General features: G+C 42.4%; 1 protein-coding gene across 2 annotated transcripts in view; it reads left to right on the top strand.

The window, feature by feature from the left end:
• Positions 1-1,596: 1,596 nt before the first annotated feature.
• The window catches only part of ANKRD13A (ankyrin repeat domain 13A), a 32,569-nt gene continuing 17,237 nt past the window's right edge, over positions 1,597-16,928 (top strand). The window contains exons 1-4 of one of the 2 annotated variants that reach the window (XM_072802859.1): positions 1,597-1,786; positions 13,105-13,237; positions 14,028-14,152; positions 16,571-16,616. In XM_072802859.1, coding sequence (XP_072658960.1) covers positions 1,691-1,786; positions 13,105-13,237; positions 14,028-14,152; positions 16,571-16,616 — 400 coding nt within the window. In that variant the 5' untranslated portion in view covers positions 1,597-1,690. The remainder of the gene's footprint in view (positions 1,787-13,104; positions 13,238-14,027; positions 14,153-16,570; positions 16,617-16,928) is intronic. The other variant, XM_072802860.1, reaches the window with a different exon arrangement.

Here is a 16,928-nt window from a genome sequence, read left to right as displayed (position 1 = left end):
GAGAGAGTTCAATAAACATTGAAGGATGAAGGGAAAGGTGAAATTGCAAAAGCTTCTGGAAAAATAGGAAGTACTGGAATAGGACTTAGAAGCCCTGGTTTTTGGCCTATCTCTCCATTGTGTTAAATGTGTGGCGTCAGAATCACTGCTTCATTCCCACACATTCCACGGCGAGAGCCCCTGTGTGCCATCCTGATGCCCCTATATCCTGTTTTGGTTCGCAGACTCACAAATCTTCGGGACTCAACACGTGTGGAGAACGGATTAGGCCAGGATTCTTGAACAGCTGTTGTTGCAGGCATCTGAAAAGCTGGATGCACACAAGCAAGGGGAGGCAGAGGGGATGCTTTCGGGATGCATTAAATAACTTCACCCAGCTGTGCAGTCTAGTTGTGGACAACTGTGCAGATAGCTTAGGCTGGTGAGTAGCTTAAGTTGACTTGGCTCTTCATCGAATCACAGAGCTGTAGCGTCTGAGCTTGCAACCCAAAGAATGTACTTAATATTTGCAGAATGTGTCCAATTCTGGGTATTGTCTATTAGTCTTTTTAGCCATAATCCAAAACTCAAGTGGCTAAGTTTAAAAAATGAATGACCTTCTTATGTGGAATAAACAACCCACATAGGTGCCTTTGAATTATAACCCAGTTGGGAGTTCACACAGAACAGTGTTTCTCAACTATTGGGGATGATTTTCCCCCATCCAGGGGACATTTGGCAGTGTCTGGAGACAGTTCGGGCGGAGAAGTGCTCTGGCATCTAATGGGTAGAAAGGCCAGAGATGGTGCTCAGCATCCTACAAAGCCCAGGACAACCCCCGCGCCCCCCCCCCCCCCGCCCCCGAAGCAAATGACTGAGTTTCCAATGTGCCCCTGCCGAGAAACCCTGAGAAAGAACAATCCCCTGGCGTTGCAGATCTTTAATGCCACTTCCCCTGAGTTTAGAACTCCTCCTTTAACATTGTTTAGTGTTGCCCGCTTCCAAAACGGCTTCTGGCCAATCGTGGAAGCGCTGCCCAGTTCCAAAAAGGCTGCAAGGGAGTCAGTAACTGGAATGGTTCGGTCCGGGTCCCAGCTGCCTCCCCCTGAAGGCCGAGCGTGTGGAACAGGCCCAGTTGTGGACTGAACCATGTGAGATCGCTGGAGCAGGGGGGAAGCGGCTGGTGACGGGCAGGCCGAGTTTTGAGGGTAGAGGTCCCGGGGTCAAGGCGAGGACGTTAGCTCTGTTTTGGGCTGGCTCTGCGTGTCCCGGTGTGTAGGCGGGGGCGGGCGGGATCGGGCCGGCCCCGGGCCGGGTGGCTGGCCTCGCCTCCCCCCGCCGCGGCGTGCGGTGGTTCGCCCCGCGCACTTCCCTGTTTGGGGCAGTTCGGCCCGCAGAAGTCGGTTCGGGAGCTGTCAGCGCGGGCGGGAGCTCGGCGGGCGCGGGGTGGGCGCGGCCGACCCCGTCCCCGACCCCGTCCCCGGCCCGGTCCCCGACCCCGTCCCCGACCCCGACCCGGCCCGCGACCCCCGACCTCCCGCGCGCCCCGCCCCCGGCCCGTAGGCCGCCCCGCCGCCTACCGCGCCCGTCGCCCGCTTGGTGCTCGCTCTCTCGCCGGCCGCCTGGCGGGCGGGCAGGCGGGCGCCGGAGACCCCGCCGGGGCTGAGGCTTGGCGAGCGGGCGGCGAGGGCCTGGCGGCGGCGTTTTCGCCATGTCCTCGGCCCGCGACAGCAGCAGCCACTTTCCCTTGCACCTCCTGGTCTGGAACAACGACTACCGGCAGCTGGAGAAGGAGCTGCGGGGCCAGGTGAGGGGCGGGGCGGGGCGGGGCGGGGGGGGTCGCTGAGCCCCCACCGCCGAGCCCATCTGCAGCCCTCTGCCTCCGGGGCCCTGCAGCCGTGGGACGGTCATAGTAAGAGGACGTGTGCCCGAGTGCTGACTGCGTGCCAGGCCCGTGCCGGGGCTTTGGTGGGCAGTATGTCTTTTAGCTTTTACAGCTGTCCCAGGAGGTGGGTACTGTTGTTTTTACATTTGCCGGAGAAGGAAACTGAGGCTCTCCGAGGTTATCTGCCTTGCGCAAGATCTCCTCCCTAATACATACCAAGTCGGGGTTTTGACTCTGGCCGGCCGGTTCCAGAGTGCACTCTCTGAACCAATTAGGCTCGACTGCCTCTCCCAAAGAGGTGAGAACAGCACACGCCGCTCACCCCACCCACCCCTTTTGTCTGGAAGGGCTTGGTTGGGTTTGAGCCCAGGTTCTAACTCGCCCTGTGACCTTGGGCAAGGCATTTTCCCTCTGTGGCCTTAGGGAGGCTGATACATACCAAAGTTTTGAGAATCACTGGTGCCCAGGATCCTTAAAATCCCTTTCTGTCCTTAAGTGCTTTGATTCCTTGTCATTGATTTGTTGCCATCTTTTTAAAGCGGTGGATCTCAGTTGGAGGTGATTTTTGATGTACACTTCCCTACCCCCCCCCCCCCCCCCCGTGGTAATGCGTGGAGACAGTTTTGGTGGTTACCAGTGGGGAATGGGTACTATGGTGAGGCCAGGGATGTTGCTCACCATCCTACAGTGCACAAGACAGCTCTCAATAACAGGATTATCAGGCTCAAGACGTCAGTAGTGTTCTGCTTGAGAAACCCTGCTTTTAAAGGCATCTTAACAATTCTGGGAGTTATTGGTGCCCTCAAGTTATAAGCTAACACACTTAGCAATTAGGATAAGGATTTGTAATTATTTGGTGTAATTCTTGTTGACTTTGAAGTCCTGATTTCTTTTTTTTTTTTCAAGATTTTATTTATTTATTTGAAAGAGGAGAGAGAGCATGAGCAGGGAGAGGGGCAGAGAGAAGCAGACTCCCTGCTGAGCCGGGGGCCCACCATGGGCTCCATCCCAGGACCTCAGGATCATGACCTGAGCTGAAGGCAGATGCTTAACCAACTGAGCCACCCAGGGCCACCTTCAGCCCCTGAAGTCTATTTTTGAATGGCTCAAAATTGTCAAGAAATTTTAGAGAAAAAGGAGCACTTTTGGTTGGCAAAAATTGAGCAAGGTCAGCAACACCCTGTTTGGTGACTGGTTACTGCTAAGTGAGTGTGTTCTTGCACCCTGCTATATTTGTAAAAAAAAAATTGTTAAGCACTTGCTGGGAGTCAGGAGTTGCTCTTTTTTCATTTAAATCCTCTGTCCAGACAGAATAAACTTTTATTGTAAGAGTCATTGGTCTTAATTAGATCACGCCCCCAGAGTAGATGATTCACTATTAGGTGTACCAGTATACCTGGTGATTTCATTCGCTTTCTGTTACTAGATGTGGTGCAGAGGGGAATCCTCCATCATTTTGCTCTTAGCGCTAAGTGTTCTCATCTTGGACACTTGAAAAATGACCAGACAATCCTGCTGTGTTGTGCATCTGTACTTCCTCAGTATCTGGGCTGCCCCAGCTTCTTATGAAATATTGAGATACAGTACAAAGAAAGTCACAGAATTAAGTCCCTTTTGATAGAGAAGTTCATTGCCATCATTAAGCCACAGGCTCTTTCAATACTGATTTCTGAAAACAGCAGGTTTTCTATTCATCGAGGGTGAAGAAAAGAGCTTGAATGAGGTGCAGTTTTTCTATAAGGAGAAGATAAGAACACGGTCTTGGTTTACAATCTAAGATGTGGCATAGCTGTATTCTCTCCTTTTCCTGTAAGCTGTAATGAAAGTGTTCATTGGAAGTTCTCTGTGCCTTCTTACCTTGAAAACCATTAAGGATATTTGTGATCAGAGAATTATAATTCTGCAGCAGATTTTCCTGGAGTAAATTGATCCTTCACACTTTTACTGTCAAGGGGGTCAAAGAAAGAATGTTCATTCTTGCTAATTACTTGGTTTTGACTTTGTTATTGGTTATTCCTGTAGATTATTTCATAGTATACCAGTCCCCTCTGAGTAAGTAGTTGAGGTGTATTCATAAAGAACATCTTCGCCGTGAAAGGTTGACAGTTGTGTGCCCACATAATCTAATCTGAATCCTGAAACTTGGCCATTGAAGGGGTAGAGATGGGGCTGGCTTCAAGGGCATGACGCCTGTGCTCAGAAGGGGTGTACTTGGTGTAATGCTCTGCTGTCACCGTCTTGGAATTTTTTTTTTAAAGATTTATTTATTTAAGATAGAGAAAGAACGAGTGTGGGAGCAAGAGCAAGACAACACGGGAAGGAACAGAGGGAGAGAATCTTGAGCAGACTCTCTGCTGAACACCGAGCCGGACTAGATCTCACAACCCTGAGATCATGACCTGTGCTGAAATCAAGAGTTGGACCTTTACCCAACAGAGCTACCCAGCACCCCTACCATTTTGAAATTCTTAAATTTTTTTTTTCTTTTTTTAACAAGGAGACTTGCATTTTCATTTTTCACTGCACCCTGCGAGTTATGTAACTGGTTAAGGGTTAAGTTGATCATTGATATTAAAATATGTGGCAGGAAATATTTTGTTGCTTTCATATTTATCAAGATCCTCTTGATTATGAAACATCTACATACATCTATGACTTGGAGGCAGTTGGGTTAATGGCTAGCGCTAATACTGATTACGTTGTGAGCTTGGGCAAGTTATTTACCCTTGCTGAATTGTTTTATCATCTGTAAAAATAGGGAGAGTAGCACTGAAAGCCTACTGTTTTGTCAGGCATTGTGCTGAAATGCTTTATATGCAATTTTAGATTTAATTCTCATACCAGTGCCCTGGAGTGAATGGTGTTATGATTCCCGTTTTACAGATAAGGAAACCAGATAAGGTGGAGAGAGGCTTAGTTGCATGCTTTGCCAGTGGCTGAACCAGGGTATGAACCCAGAAAGTCGGATTCTGCCGTAATGCTGTATGCTTAAACCCTTTCAGTTTGCTTCTTTTTGTAAGAGTCCCTCCAGTTCAGAATTGTGGAAGATAAGGCAGAGAACAGATCTGAACGTGCAGGCACATAGTAACTGAGAATAATCCCATTTATCATCATTGCTGCTGTTATTATTATAATCTTCCTGGGCTTTCAGTTTCTTTTATGTATGCTCCAATTTTACTGCAAGGAACATGTATTGGCTACATAGTGAAAAACAAAAAATTCCTATCACCCCAGCAATACAACCAGCTGTTTCATTTAGCAATTTATTTGCCAGTAAGCTTCTGCTGTCTCTTCCTTCATTCCTTTCATCCCACGAGTGAGACTCGAAACAGGCCCACTGGTAAGCTGTAAGAATTGTATTTTGTCCTAGGAACAACAGCACAGAAAGAATCAGATTTATCCAGATGAAGAGGATAGGATACGTTTCTGAGTGTGTGTGAGTCAGCCCCCACCCCAAGGTCTTGCTGAGAGCTGGAGTGTGGAGTTTGCCAACTCTGCAGTTGTTTCGAGCTTTCCATGTTGGCTCAGCGGAGGTACTTTATTAAGTGCCTCTTAACGCATCAGCTCTACTGTCTTTAATATTCAGTGGGGCCTTGAAGTAGGTGCAGTGGAAATGATTTGTGTCATGGTTATGTTGTTTGTCATTTAGCTAGAGAGGTCTATTAAACATGTCTGGCCTTACAGATGCTGGGAGAATGAATGAACACTTAAGGGGACATATGCAAAGGTGAGTGCACCTTAAATGGGGGGAAGCCCAGGACCGAGTAGGGTACAGCAGATGAGGCCTGACTCTAGGGCCAGCCCCTAGTGAGGAAGTCAGCAGGTGAAAGTACACCATCAGGGCAAGAGGAAGAGGATGTTTTAGACAGCTGCAGTCCTCAGAGCTTGACGGGGAGCCACGCTGTGCTCGTGCCCCAGTCTCCAGCAGAGTGAGGCACTGGGCACACATTCAGGTTGGTGCCTGTTGGCTGGAGGCCTACCAGGAGCCAGGGGCCAAGCATTCAAGGTGAGGAGCTAGAGCCTGCTCTCAGGTGCTCCGCCTTGGCCCTTGGGGGCTCAGGCTCACTTGAGGGAACTATGCCTACAGATACCATTGCCCACCTGACTTGGGGTGAGGGAGTTAGTTTGGGCCACAGCTACAGAGGACCAGGGCAGCCTGAGATGCACAGGAATGAGGGTGGACTCTGGAGAGAATGGAAGGCCAGTTAGCAGCCTCTTGCTGGAGGCCCCCAACCAGGGAACAGTGATAGTTGATGAAACACTCCTATCGAACTGAGGACCGAGGTACAGAAGGCTTGAGTAATGCACATGAGGCTCTTCAGGGTCCTGGAAGTGGGCCTGTTGTCTGGCTCTGCAGCCTGCACTCAAAGCTTGGCCTTTACCACCTCTGGAGGACAGCAGGATATAAACAAGGCTTTGAGCAAGCAAACCCCAGGGGCTTAAATTACCAATGAGTATGGGGACCTGCAGAAATCTCATAGCTTTTCTTTTCTGGGGGGCACTATTATAGTTTAAAGGAGTATTTTTGATTTGGTACAGTTTATGACTGAAGAAACAAAGAAAAAACTGAAATCAGCTTCCAGTGTGAATTCCAGTTTTATTCTGAAAGCTTTTGCTCACTGAACTAAAGTCCTTGGTTGGAGACCCTAAGCCCCACTATTAACTGTAAATGAAATCTGAACAGATCTCTTTTAGGAAGAAAGTGACAGCTTATATACACTCCATAATGTGGGTGTAGGATAATACGACCTAATTCTTTTTAGTGCTTCTTACAGCGTTAGTTAGGTATTATGCCTTTATTCTTGTAGGAACTCTGTAAGGTCTGTGTTTTTATTGTTCCCAGTTTACAAGGGAGCAAACTGAAGCTCAGAAGAAATTAAGCAACTCATCAAACAGTATATAGATGATAGATTCGTTTTATGTATTATATAAAACACATACATATGTGGGTTTTTTCAAACATCTTTATTGAGCTATAATTCACTAATCATAAAATTTACCCATTAAAGTATATCATTCAGTAGTTTTTAGTGTTTTCACTCAGTTGTGCAACCATCAGCACCAGCAAATTCCATAACATTTTCATCTCCCCAGAAAGAAACCCTGTACTCTGTAGGCACTCCTCATTTCCCCTCAACCCCTTCAGTCCAGGCAACCGCTAATCTACTTGCCATCTTATAGATTTGTCTATCCTGGACATTTTCTATAAATGGAATCCTACGATATGTGGCCGTTTGTGTCTGGCCTCTTTCACTTACCATGTTCATGAGGTTCATCCACACTGTGGCACCTATCAGTACTTTGTTCCTATTTATGGCTGAATAGTATTCCATTGTCTGGGTGTACCACATTTTGTTTATCCATTTACCAGTTGATGGATATTTGTCCCCCTGCCCACCTCACTTTTTGGCTCTGAATAATGCTGCTATGCACATTTGTATACAAGTTTTCATAAGGATGTATGTTTTTATTTCTCTTGGGTAAATACTCAAGAAGAGAAGAATTGCTGGGTCATATGGTTAGTCTGTGTTTGACTTTTGAAGGACCTGGCAACTATTTTTCAAATTGGCTGCACCATTTTACATTCCCACCAGCAATGCATGAGGGTTCCAGTTTCTCTACATCCTTGTCCATGCTTGTTATTTTTTTGATTGTAGTCATTCTAGTGGATGTGAAGTGGTATCTCATTGTGGTTTTGATTGACATTTCCTTAGTGATTAATGAAATTGAGCCTCTTTTCATGTACTTATTGTATTGGGATATCTTCTTTGAAGAAATGTCTATTCCAAATCCTTTGCCCATTTAAAAATTGGGTTGTCTTTTTATTCTTCAGAAGTTTAAGTTCTTCATATTTTCTGGATACTGACTAGCCCCTTATCAGATAAATGACTTGCAAATATTTTTTCACCATCTGTGGGATGTCTTTTTACTTTCTTTATGGTATCTTGTAAAGTATGGTATCTTGTAAACATTTTCAATTCTGATGAAGTGCAGTTTATCTGTATATATATATATATTTTTTTTTTGTCTCTTATGCTTTTGGTATTGTATCTAAGATGGTTTTGCCTGACCCAAGGTCACAAAGGTGAACTTCTGTGTTTTAAGAGTTTTATTGTTTTAGCTCTTCCATTTGGGTTTATGATCGTTTTAGAGCTAATTTTTCATGTATGGTATATATAAAACTTCATTCTTTTACATGTGGATATCCAGTTGTTCAAGCACCATTTGCTGATAAGATTATTCTTTCCCCCTGAATTATTTTGGCATCCTTGCTCAAAACCAATTGACCAGAGATCCCTGGGTAGCGCAGCGGTTTAGCGCCTGCCTTTGGCCCAGGGCGCGATCCTGGAGACCCGGGATGGAGTCCCACGTCAGGCTCCTGGTGCATGGAGCCTGCTTCTCCCTCTGCCTGTATCTCTGCCTCTCTCTCTCTCTCTCTCTGTGTGACTATCATAAATAAATTATTAAAAAATTTTTTTAAAAATTGTATTCTATTGATTTATATGTCTGTCCTTATGCCAGTACCACACTGTCTTGATTGCTGTAGATTTGTATATAGTTAAGTTTTGAAATTGTTAAGTGTGAGTCTTCAAACTTTGCTCTTTTCAAGATAGTTTTGATTATGCTGGTCTCCTTGTACTTAAGAATTTTTAGGATCAGTTTGTCCATTTACAAAAGGCCACCAGAATTTTGATAAGTATTACATTGACTCTGTAGCTCAGTTTGGGGAATATTGACGTCTTAAATATTAAGTTATCTGAACCATGAACATGGTCCATTTATTTAGATCTTAATTTCTTTCAATGCGCTGTAGTTTCAGAGTATATGTTTTTGTACTTCTGTTATTTATTCCTAAATATTTTATTTTTTTAAAGATTTATTTATTTTTTCATTCAGAGAGAGTGAAGAGAGAGGCAGAGACACAGGCAGAGGGAGAAGCAGGCTCCATGCAGAAAGCCCGATGTGGGACTCGATCCTGGGTCTCCGGGATCACACCCTGGGCTGCAGGCGGCGCTAAACCGCTGCGCCACTGGGGCTGCCCTTCTTTTTGATGCTATTGTAAATAGAATTGTTTTCATAATTTCATTTTGAGTGGTTATATGTGTATAGAGATACAATTTATTTTGTTTCATTTTTAAAAATTGAAGTATAATTAGCATACAGTCTTATGTTAGTTTCAGGTGTATTACATATTGATTCCACAGTTCTATATATTACTCAGTGCTCACGATATTAAAGTCATCATCTGTCACCAAACAAGTTATTTACAATATTATGACTATATTTCCTATGCTGTACTTTTCATCTCTGTGCCTTAATGTGTTTTATAACTAGAAGTTTGTATCTCTTAATCCTCTTTATCTGTTTTACTCATTTCCCCACTCACCTCCCCTCTGGTAATCTCTCCAGTTCTCTGAGAAATGTAATTGTTTTTTGTATATTGATCTTGTATCCTGCAACCTTGCTGAATTCCTTTGTTCTAATTTTTTAGTGGCTACCTTGGAATTTTCTATATGTAAGATCGTGTCATCTATGAATAGAGATAGTTTTACTTCTTCCTTTCTAATCTGGATGCCTGTTCTTTCATCTTCTTGCCTTATTGTCCTGGTTAGAACGTCTAGTACAGTGTTGAATAAAAGGGATAGAAGAGAACATCCTTGTCTTGTTCCTTGTCTTGGGGGGAAAGCATCCAGTCTTTTACCATTAAGTATAATGTTAGCTCTGGGTGTTGATAGTTGGATGCTCTTTGAGGAAATTCCCTTCTATTTCTATTTGTTGTTTCTTGTTTTTTATTTTTATTTTGTATCATGAAGGTGTGTTGGATTTCATAAAATGCTTTTTCTGTATTGTCGTAGTCTTGTTTGGGCTGCTGTGACAAAATACTGTTGACTGGGTAGTTTATAAAAAATAGAAATTGATTACTTACAGTACAGGAGGCTCCAAGTCCAAGATAATGGTGCTGGCAGATTTGATGTGCTAGAGAGAGCTCTCTTCCTGGTTCATAGCAGGAGCTTTCCAACCATGTCCTCAAATGGTGGAAGTGGGACTAGCAAGCTCTCTGGGGTCTCCTTTATTGAGGCACTAGTTCTATTCATGAGGGCCCCCCATTCATGCCCTAAGCACTCCACAAAGGCTCCACTCCTAATACTATCATCTTTCAAAGTTAGGATTTCAACATAGGAATTTAGATCACATTCAGACCACAGCATGCATCTTTTGAGATGATCATGTGTTTTTAATTTTATTTTATTCTACTGACATAATGTGTTACATTAATTATCAGATATATTTTTAAAGATTATTTATTTATTCATTAATTCATTCATTCATTCATGGGAGACACACAGAGAGAGGCAGAGACATAGGCAGAGGGAGAAGCAGGGTCCCTGTGGGGAGCCTGATGTGGAACTCCTCCCAGGACCCTGGGATCACCATGTGAGCCAAAGGCAGACACTCAACCATGGAGCCACCCAAGTGCCCTTAATTATCAGATATTAAAACCATCTTTGCATTTGGGATAAATCTCACTTGGTCCTGGTGTTTAATAACCCTTTTTATGTGTTGCTAAATTTGTTTGCTAATATACTGTTGAGGATTTTGTATCTATATTCATTAGAGATATTGGTTTATGGTTTTCTTTTTTGTAATGTGTTATCAGGATAATACTGGGCTCACAAAATGAGTTGGGAAGTTTTCCTTTATCTTCTATTATTTTATTTTTTGGGGAAGAGTTTGTGAAGAATTGATTTTAATTCTTTGAATATTTGGCAGAATTCACCAGTGAATCCATCTGGGCCTGAGCTTTTTATAAAGTTAAAAAATTACTGATTTTAATCTCTACTTGTTACAAATTTATTCAGATTTTCTACTTTTTCTTAAGTTAGTTTTGCTAGTTTGACTCTAGGAATACGTGCCTTTCATTTAAGTCTCTCATTGGTTGGCATACAGTTTTTTATAGTGTTCCTTTTAAACACTTTGTATTTCTGTAGAGTTGGTAGTAATATCCCCTTTCACTCTTGCTTTTGATAACTTGAATCTTATTTTTTTTCCTGGCCAATCTAGCTGAAAGTTTGTCAATTTTGTTGATATTTACCAGGAACCAGTTTTCAGTTTTGTTGATTTTTTTTTTTCTGTATTGATTTGTCATCCTCTGTTTTGCTAATTTCCACTTTTTTTTTTAATTTCCACTTTAATCACCCACTGTCTTTAATCCCAGTCACCATAATATAATATTCTCCCTCCCTTCTCTCTTTTCAAATGAGAAAGAGGCACAGGATGCTCTTGAAGAGCTACAATCAGCAATGCAAAATGTGCTGCTGTCTGGTTCATACATGTAGTTTTTCCTGTGGTCCAAAATAGGAAGAAGTCAACAACTTAATGTATCTGGCTTTGATTTTACACATCGTATCTAGAGCTTGCTCAGGAGCTTGAGTGTCAGTCCTTGGTCTGAGATGTTAGTTTGCTTCTAACACCCCTTTTTGGGGTGTGAATTGCATTAAATAGAATTTCCCCTTTTTTGTGTGATAAATATTGTTAAACATCTCCTCTATGTCAGGCAGTGTGCTAATAAACCCAGCACCTTTCCCATAGACTGAACTTGTTAGGTGAGGAAACAGTCTATATAACAGATATGTAAGGAGGTAATGAATTTGCTAATTATTTGTTTCCTGCTAAACTTCAACTCAGTTAAAAGTCTTTAGCTAGATTATTTATTTTTAAAATTTTATTTTAATTCAGTTTGCCAATATATAGTATAACACCCAGTGCTCATCTCATCATGTGCCCTCCTTAATGCCTGTCACTCAATTACCCCATCCCTTTACCCCCTCCCCTTCTGCAACCTAGATTACTTTTAAAAAATCATGATTTAATGCCAATTAGAGACCGGGTGGCAGGAGCTAGGAAATATGAGACTTGGATCCAGCTCTTTGGAATTCTCAGTCTCTCTGGTGAGACAGACAAGTCATACCCTTAGGGAAAGCCAGGGAATCCTGGGAGGTGGTGTGGGCCCCATTCCAAAAGATGTATTGGTATTCCAGTGCCTGAGAGAACGGTGAGGCCTGGGACTGGTCCAGGAGGACAAGTGCTCACTTAGCAGAATGTCTTCAGCCATTGCTGTCATTCCTCGAGAACAGTTCCTATCTTCATTGTATGGCAGTCATGATGCACTTCACAAAACATGGAGGTTCAATAGCTGTTGGGCAGTAGTTGTTTAGTTCTGCTTACCTTTCTCCCCTGTGGCAAGTAAGAGGCATGTTCTGGATATCTCTGGAGGCTGCAGTTAATTCCTGCACCATAACTAGCATCTCAAATCAAGATGAAAGCACATTTCCTAAGAAGTGTTTGAGCACTTAAAAAGTTTTTTGTTTTTTTTTTTTTTTAAGTTTTACATTCCAGAAGTCCCATGAAAGTTTATTGTGTCCTTGGAAGAACGTTCAGAGTCATCTTTGGAAGGAAGGCAGCATTCAGTCATTCAGACTGAGCTCATGCCAGAGAAACTGCCACTTGGCTTTCCACTCAGTGCAGGTGGCTGAAGAAGGGTCGGAATAGGAATGAAGAGTAAAAGCCAAATGGCTGTGTCTAGCATGGGGAAGAAAACCTTTGAGGGGAAATGGACCAAAATGGCATGTGTTTGTTTTCACGTTTACCTATGAATATGTCCACATACACATCTGGCAGATCATGCTCATTGTAGGACCTGTGGATGCTGCTACTTCAGGGCACTTGGAACTCAGCATACAGTAATGAGAGTGGCGTTTTGGTGGGAATACAGCTAGAGAATGTAATTTTATTCTGACCCAATTATCTTCTGTATTTTCAGTTTTGCTTAAAGTCCTCCACTTCCTGTTCTAGACCTGAATGCTGATAAGTGCTTGAGAAATCCCCCATGTTCTGTGTCACAGGGTGGTTGCATTCATGAAAGCCCCTGGCCTTATTTAGACTTCATTTGAGTGCTGCTGGGAGCATAGGACATGTCTGATGATCTGAGGCCTATAGCCAATGTTATTTATTAGGTACTTTATAGAAAAAGGAACTCAATAACTATCATCTTTATTTATAGCCCTCAAATTAATATTTCAACCACTCCCACATGCAAACATTCATTCTTCCACATGTTGCTGTAATTAATGTATAAATACTATTTTCTATTTTTTTATACTAAATTTTCTCTCTCGCACACACTTCCATGTTTTGATATAATATATGCAATTATATACATGCCAGTGTTTACTTCACAGAATGTGGAGGCTCTGGATCCACGAGGTCGAACCTTACTGCACCTTGCTGTTTCTTTGGGACATTTGGAATCTGCTAGAGTGTTGCTCCGACATAAAGCAGATGTTACAAAAGAAAATCGTGAGGGATGGACAGGCAAGTATACTCTTAAAATAATTGAAAGCCTTTTGTTTTGTTATCTCTCTCTGAATAAAGGTCAGTCTCAATCATAATTGTCCTCAAGTTATCTTTATCTTAAGACTCTTTCTCTCTTGGGAGTAGGGGCTGAGGTGAGGAGATGCGAGCCTCAGAGGCTACTGACTGACCTGCAGCACAATGGTCCGAACCGTGTCCTGGGCCCTCAGCCCTCAGTGGAGGGTGACTCCTATCCAGAAAGCAGCTCTCAGTGCAAACCCTTCTACCATACATGAATTTGGAGGCCAGATTCCTCCTGAGGGATGTGATGGTAATTCCAGTGAATCTGTTGAGATAGGCAAAATCAAGACAAAAGTATGACTAAAAGTAGCCTTTTTCTGGTGAAATCCTGGCATTTCACTTGCTTGTAAGCTATCTTACCATTGGTCAGTTATTCTATGTTGGCTGAGCAAGGGTACACATAAGCCCTACCTGCCTGATCCACATGTAACCACAGTTGTGTGATCACACAGGTAAAGCCCGCTCTCTGAAGACACTGTCAGGATTTCAGAACCAGTGGTAAGAAAGAGGGTGTGGGGGGAGGATGGAAGTTGTTTTGATCAAGAGGCTACGAGTGCTATATTTTCTTTTCACTCAGTTAAGAGCTAGCGATAAGCAATTATGGTCATAAAAGTAAGGTGAGACTCCCTCTTTGAAGAAAATGTTGGGTCTCAGACTCTTCAAACTAGCTTAGGAATTTGTCAAAGCATGAGACTATGGGGTGATGAAATGTCACCTTTTTGGTTTCCAGTTTTACACGAGGCTGTAAGCACTGGTGACCCCGAGATGGTGTACACCGTTCTTCAACATAGGGACTACCACAACACATCCATGGCCCTTGAAGGAGTTCCTGAACTGCTCCAGAAGATTCTCGAGGTATCCGAAAAAATGTGGCAATGCCATATTTTGAGCTAAATGCTGACAGCATAGCTGGAGACATAGACATCCACGTGTACCTTCCTAAGAGTTTTATGAATTGTAAATACAATATATTTAGTACCAAAGAACATTATTACTTATTTGTTAAATGTATGAGGTCTTTCACAAGTTATGTTTCTAGGTCAGTAGACCTACCTTTTTGAGTGCTGCTTAAAAATGATAACTTAAGACAAATGGACATCGAACAATTGATTTGTCTAGGTGCCTATTTTCTTAACAGTGGCCTTCTTTACAGAGGTCATCTTTTTGTTTTGAGAGAAAGTTTGCACAGGCTTATGAGGGCAGGGGGATGGAGGGAGGGGCAGAGGGAGAGAGAATCTTTAGCAGGCTCCATACCCAGCCTGAAGCCCAACACAGGGCTTAATCTCACAACCCTGAGATCGTGATCTGAGCCAAAATCAAGAGTTGAACGCTTACCTGAGTGAGCCACCCAGGCACCCCGAGCATAGGTCATGTTGAGGAAATTGTTATGAGCATTGGTTACTTACTGTACAGGGATTTCCAGGGCCTGCTGAGGCTCTGAAGTTTGTATGCACTTTCTCCTTGCCATTCCTATTGACCCTAGCTGTTAGATTTTGTGACTTCTGATCCATTGGCTTAGTTTATTTATAGACATTGTTTTTTGGCTGGTAAAGACCATTATCAATGAATTAAAGTGTATGGGCTTTGTGACACTTGGAGATCATTTATTTTTTATTATTTTTATTATTTTTATTTTTTGGAGATCATTTTTATAAAAATTTGCTTCTAGGCTCATGGACTGTTTTGCATGCTGGTTGCCATTCTTCATATATATAGTCTCTGTTACCTGCAAGAATGATCTTTTGAGCCAATAGTGCAATGTTCTCAGGGCAGCAAGGGACAAAAAGCACCAGTGCTTTCATTTTCCTGTTATTTATTCTCAATTTAAGCACATAAGTGAACTTGTGAAAATACCTCCAAAGGTATTTGCTAGATAAATCTACTTTACAACTTTAGTCAACATATTTCTTCAGAAAAATGAATAGCTCAAAAAAAAAAAAAAGGAAAAGAAAAATGAACAGCTCTGTTGAGAAAAGGAACAACTTTGCTGTAAGTAAGACAATCACTGCTCATTATCTGAGCACTCTTTTTTAAAAATGTATTTCTGTGACACTCAAGCAAAATCATTCCTGAAGACAACTCATTTTGTCGTGTACTACATGAAACCATCTAGGAAATATGAAATAGTTGTATGCATTGTTTTTAAGCAGTGTGACAGAAGATTAAGTGGATTTATTGTTTTCGTATCTAACTTACTGTAGGAGGAACTAAAAACACATTTGCCCACTTGCAAAACAGAAACTGACTTAACATGGAGTCACTCTTCATTTAAAAAATTCCATGTAAAGGATTTTTTTTTTTCACCTGTATTAATTTAGAGCAGTAAACAGCATTGGAGTGTTTTGCTTGAAGTTAGAGACAGCCTATGAATGACCTGTGTGCCCAGTGGCGCCAGATGTTGTTGCTGACGTTTTGTCTTTCAACATTATCTCCTTAAAATAGGCCCAATTTCTTGTCTGCTGCCCCTTTGAGAGCCTTTACCCATTACTAGAATTCTGGTTTTACTCTAGGGTAGATTCTTGGTCTTCCTGTCCTGTGCTTCTGTAAAAAGCCATGGGGGTGGGAGGGAACAGAGAAACACCTGGAATTTGTAGCATTTCTCTTCTTGGCTGGTAACCGTTGGATTTCATAAGTAGCTCTCCAAGAACCTTCTGTAAGAACTGAGAGTAGGTCAGAAAGCTGTCCTAATAAACAGGGCTGCTCTGGTGGTGTAAAATTTTATAGAGCCAAATTCTAAAAGTTTAAGGGGGAGAATGAGGACAGATGTCTGTTAACTGGAGGGAAAGCCAACTCCCTGGGGAAGTGATGTCTGATAGCCTCTTTTGGTTTTGAGGCCCAGTAAATATGAAGCATGTCCCAGAACACAAAACCTTTCAGTCAAGCTCTCCCACAGAATAGATGGAATGATGTTTTTTCTCTTTGTTCAGAATTGCTTGTTATCCACATTGCATGGCAGTGCATAAGCCCATCTTCCAGGCTCATCTTTCTGCTACTGTTAGGCACCAGACTGAGTCCTGAATCAGATTTGATTTTATCCTTCTCTAACCTTGTTGCTCTCAGTTAACTTTATTAACAGTCTAGACATATTTTATATCAAGAGAAAATAATAGCCTGCCTATAAAATAGGCATTTACTTTGATGGGTTTGCATTTTATGTTTCTTATTTTCTGTATTCTCGCTTCTTCCCCTCCTTTAAAACCTCATTAACCCTTACCATGTTTGTGTTCAGTTAATAGTGCCAAGGGTCATTTACTTTAAACTTTTGTCCTTCAGGCTCCAGATTTCTATGTGCAGATGAAATGGGAATTCACCAGTTGGGGTGAGTGGCTCTGGGTTTATAAGTTATTTGTTTCCAAATTTATTGAGCCTGAATATAAGTTTACTTTTCCGTTATAAAAGTGGAATGTATTTTTTTTAATCTAAGAAATGCTTAGAAAAGAATAAGGAAAAACTGGCATCTATAGTCCCACTTAAGTACAACTACCATTAATACTTTGTATATTTTCCTTCTTAGTTTTTTCCTTCACACATAGGGTTTTTCTCCTGAGCATCTGTGAATATAACATATAGACAATTTTGTCTCCTCCTTTTGTCACTCAATAGCTGATACCTGTCCATATTATTAGTATTT

The sequence above is a fragment of the Canis lupus genome, chromosome 27 (assembly GCF_048164855.1).
Source record: "Canis lupus baileyi chromosome 27, mCanLup2.hap1, whole genome shotgun sequence".
Classification (NCBI taxonomy): Eukaryota; Metazoa; Chordata; class Mammalia; order Carnivora; family Canidae; genus Canis; species Canis lupus.
This window is presented reverse-complemented; position numbering and strand designations above follow the sequence as displayed.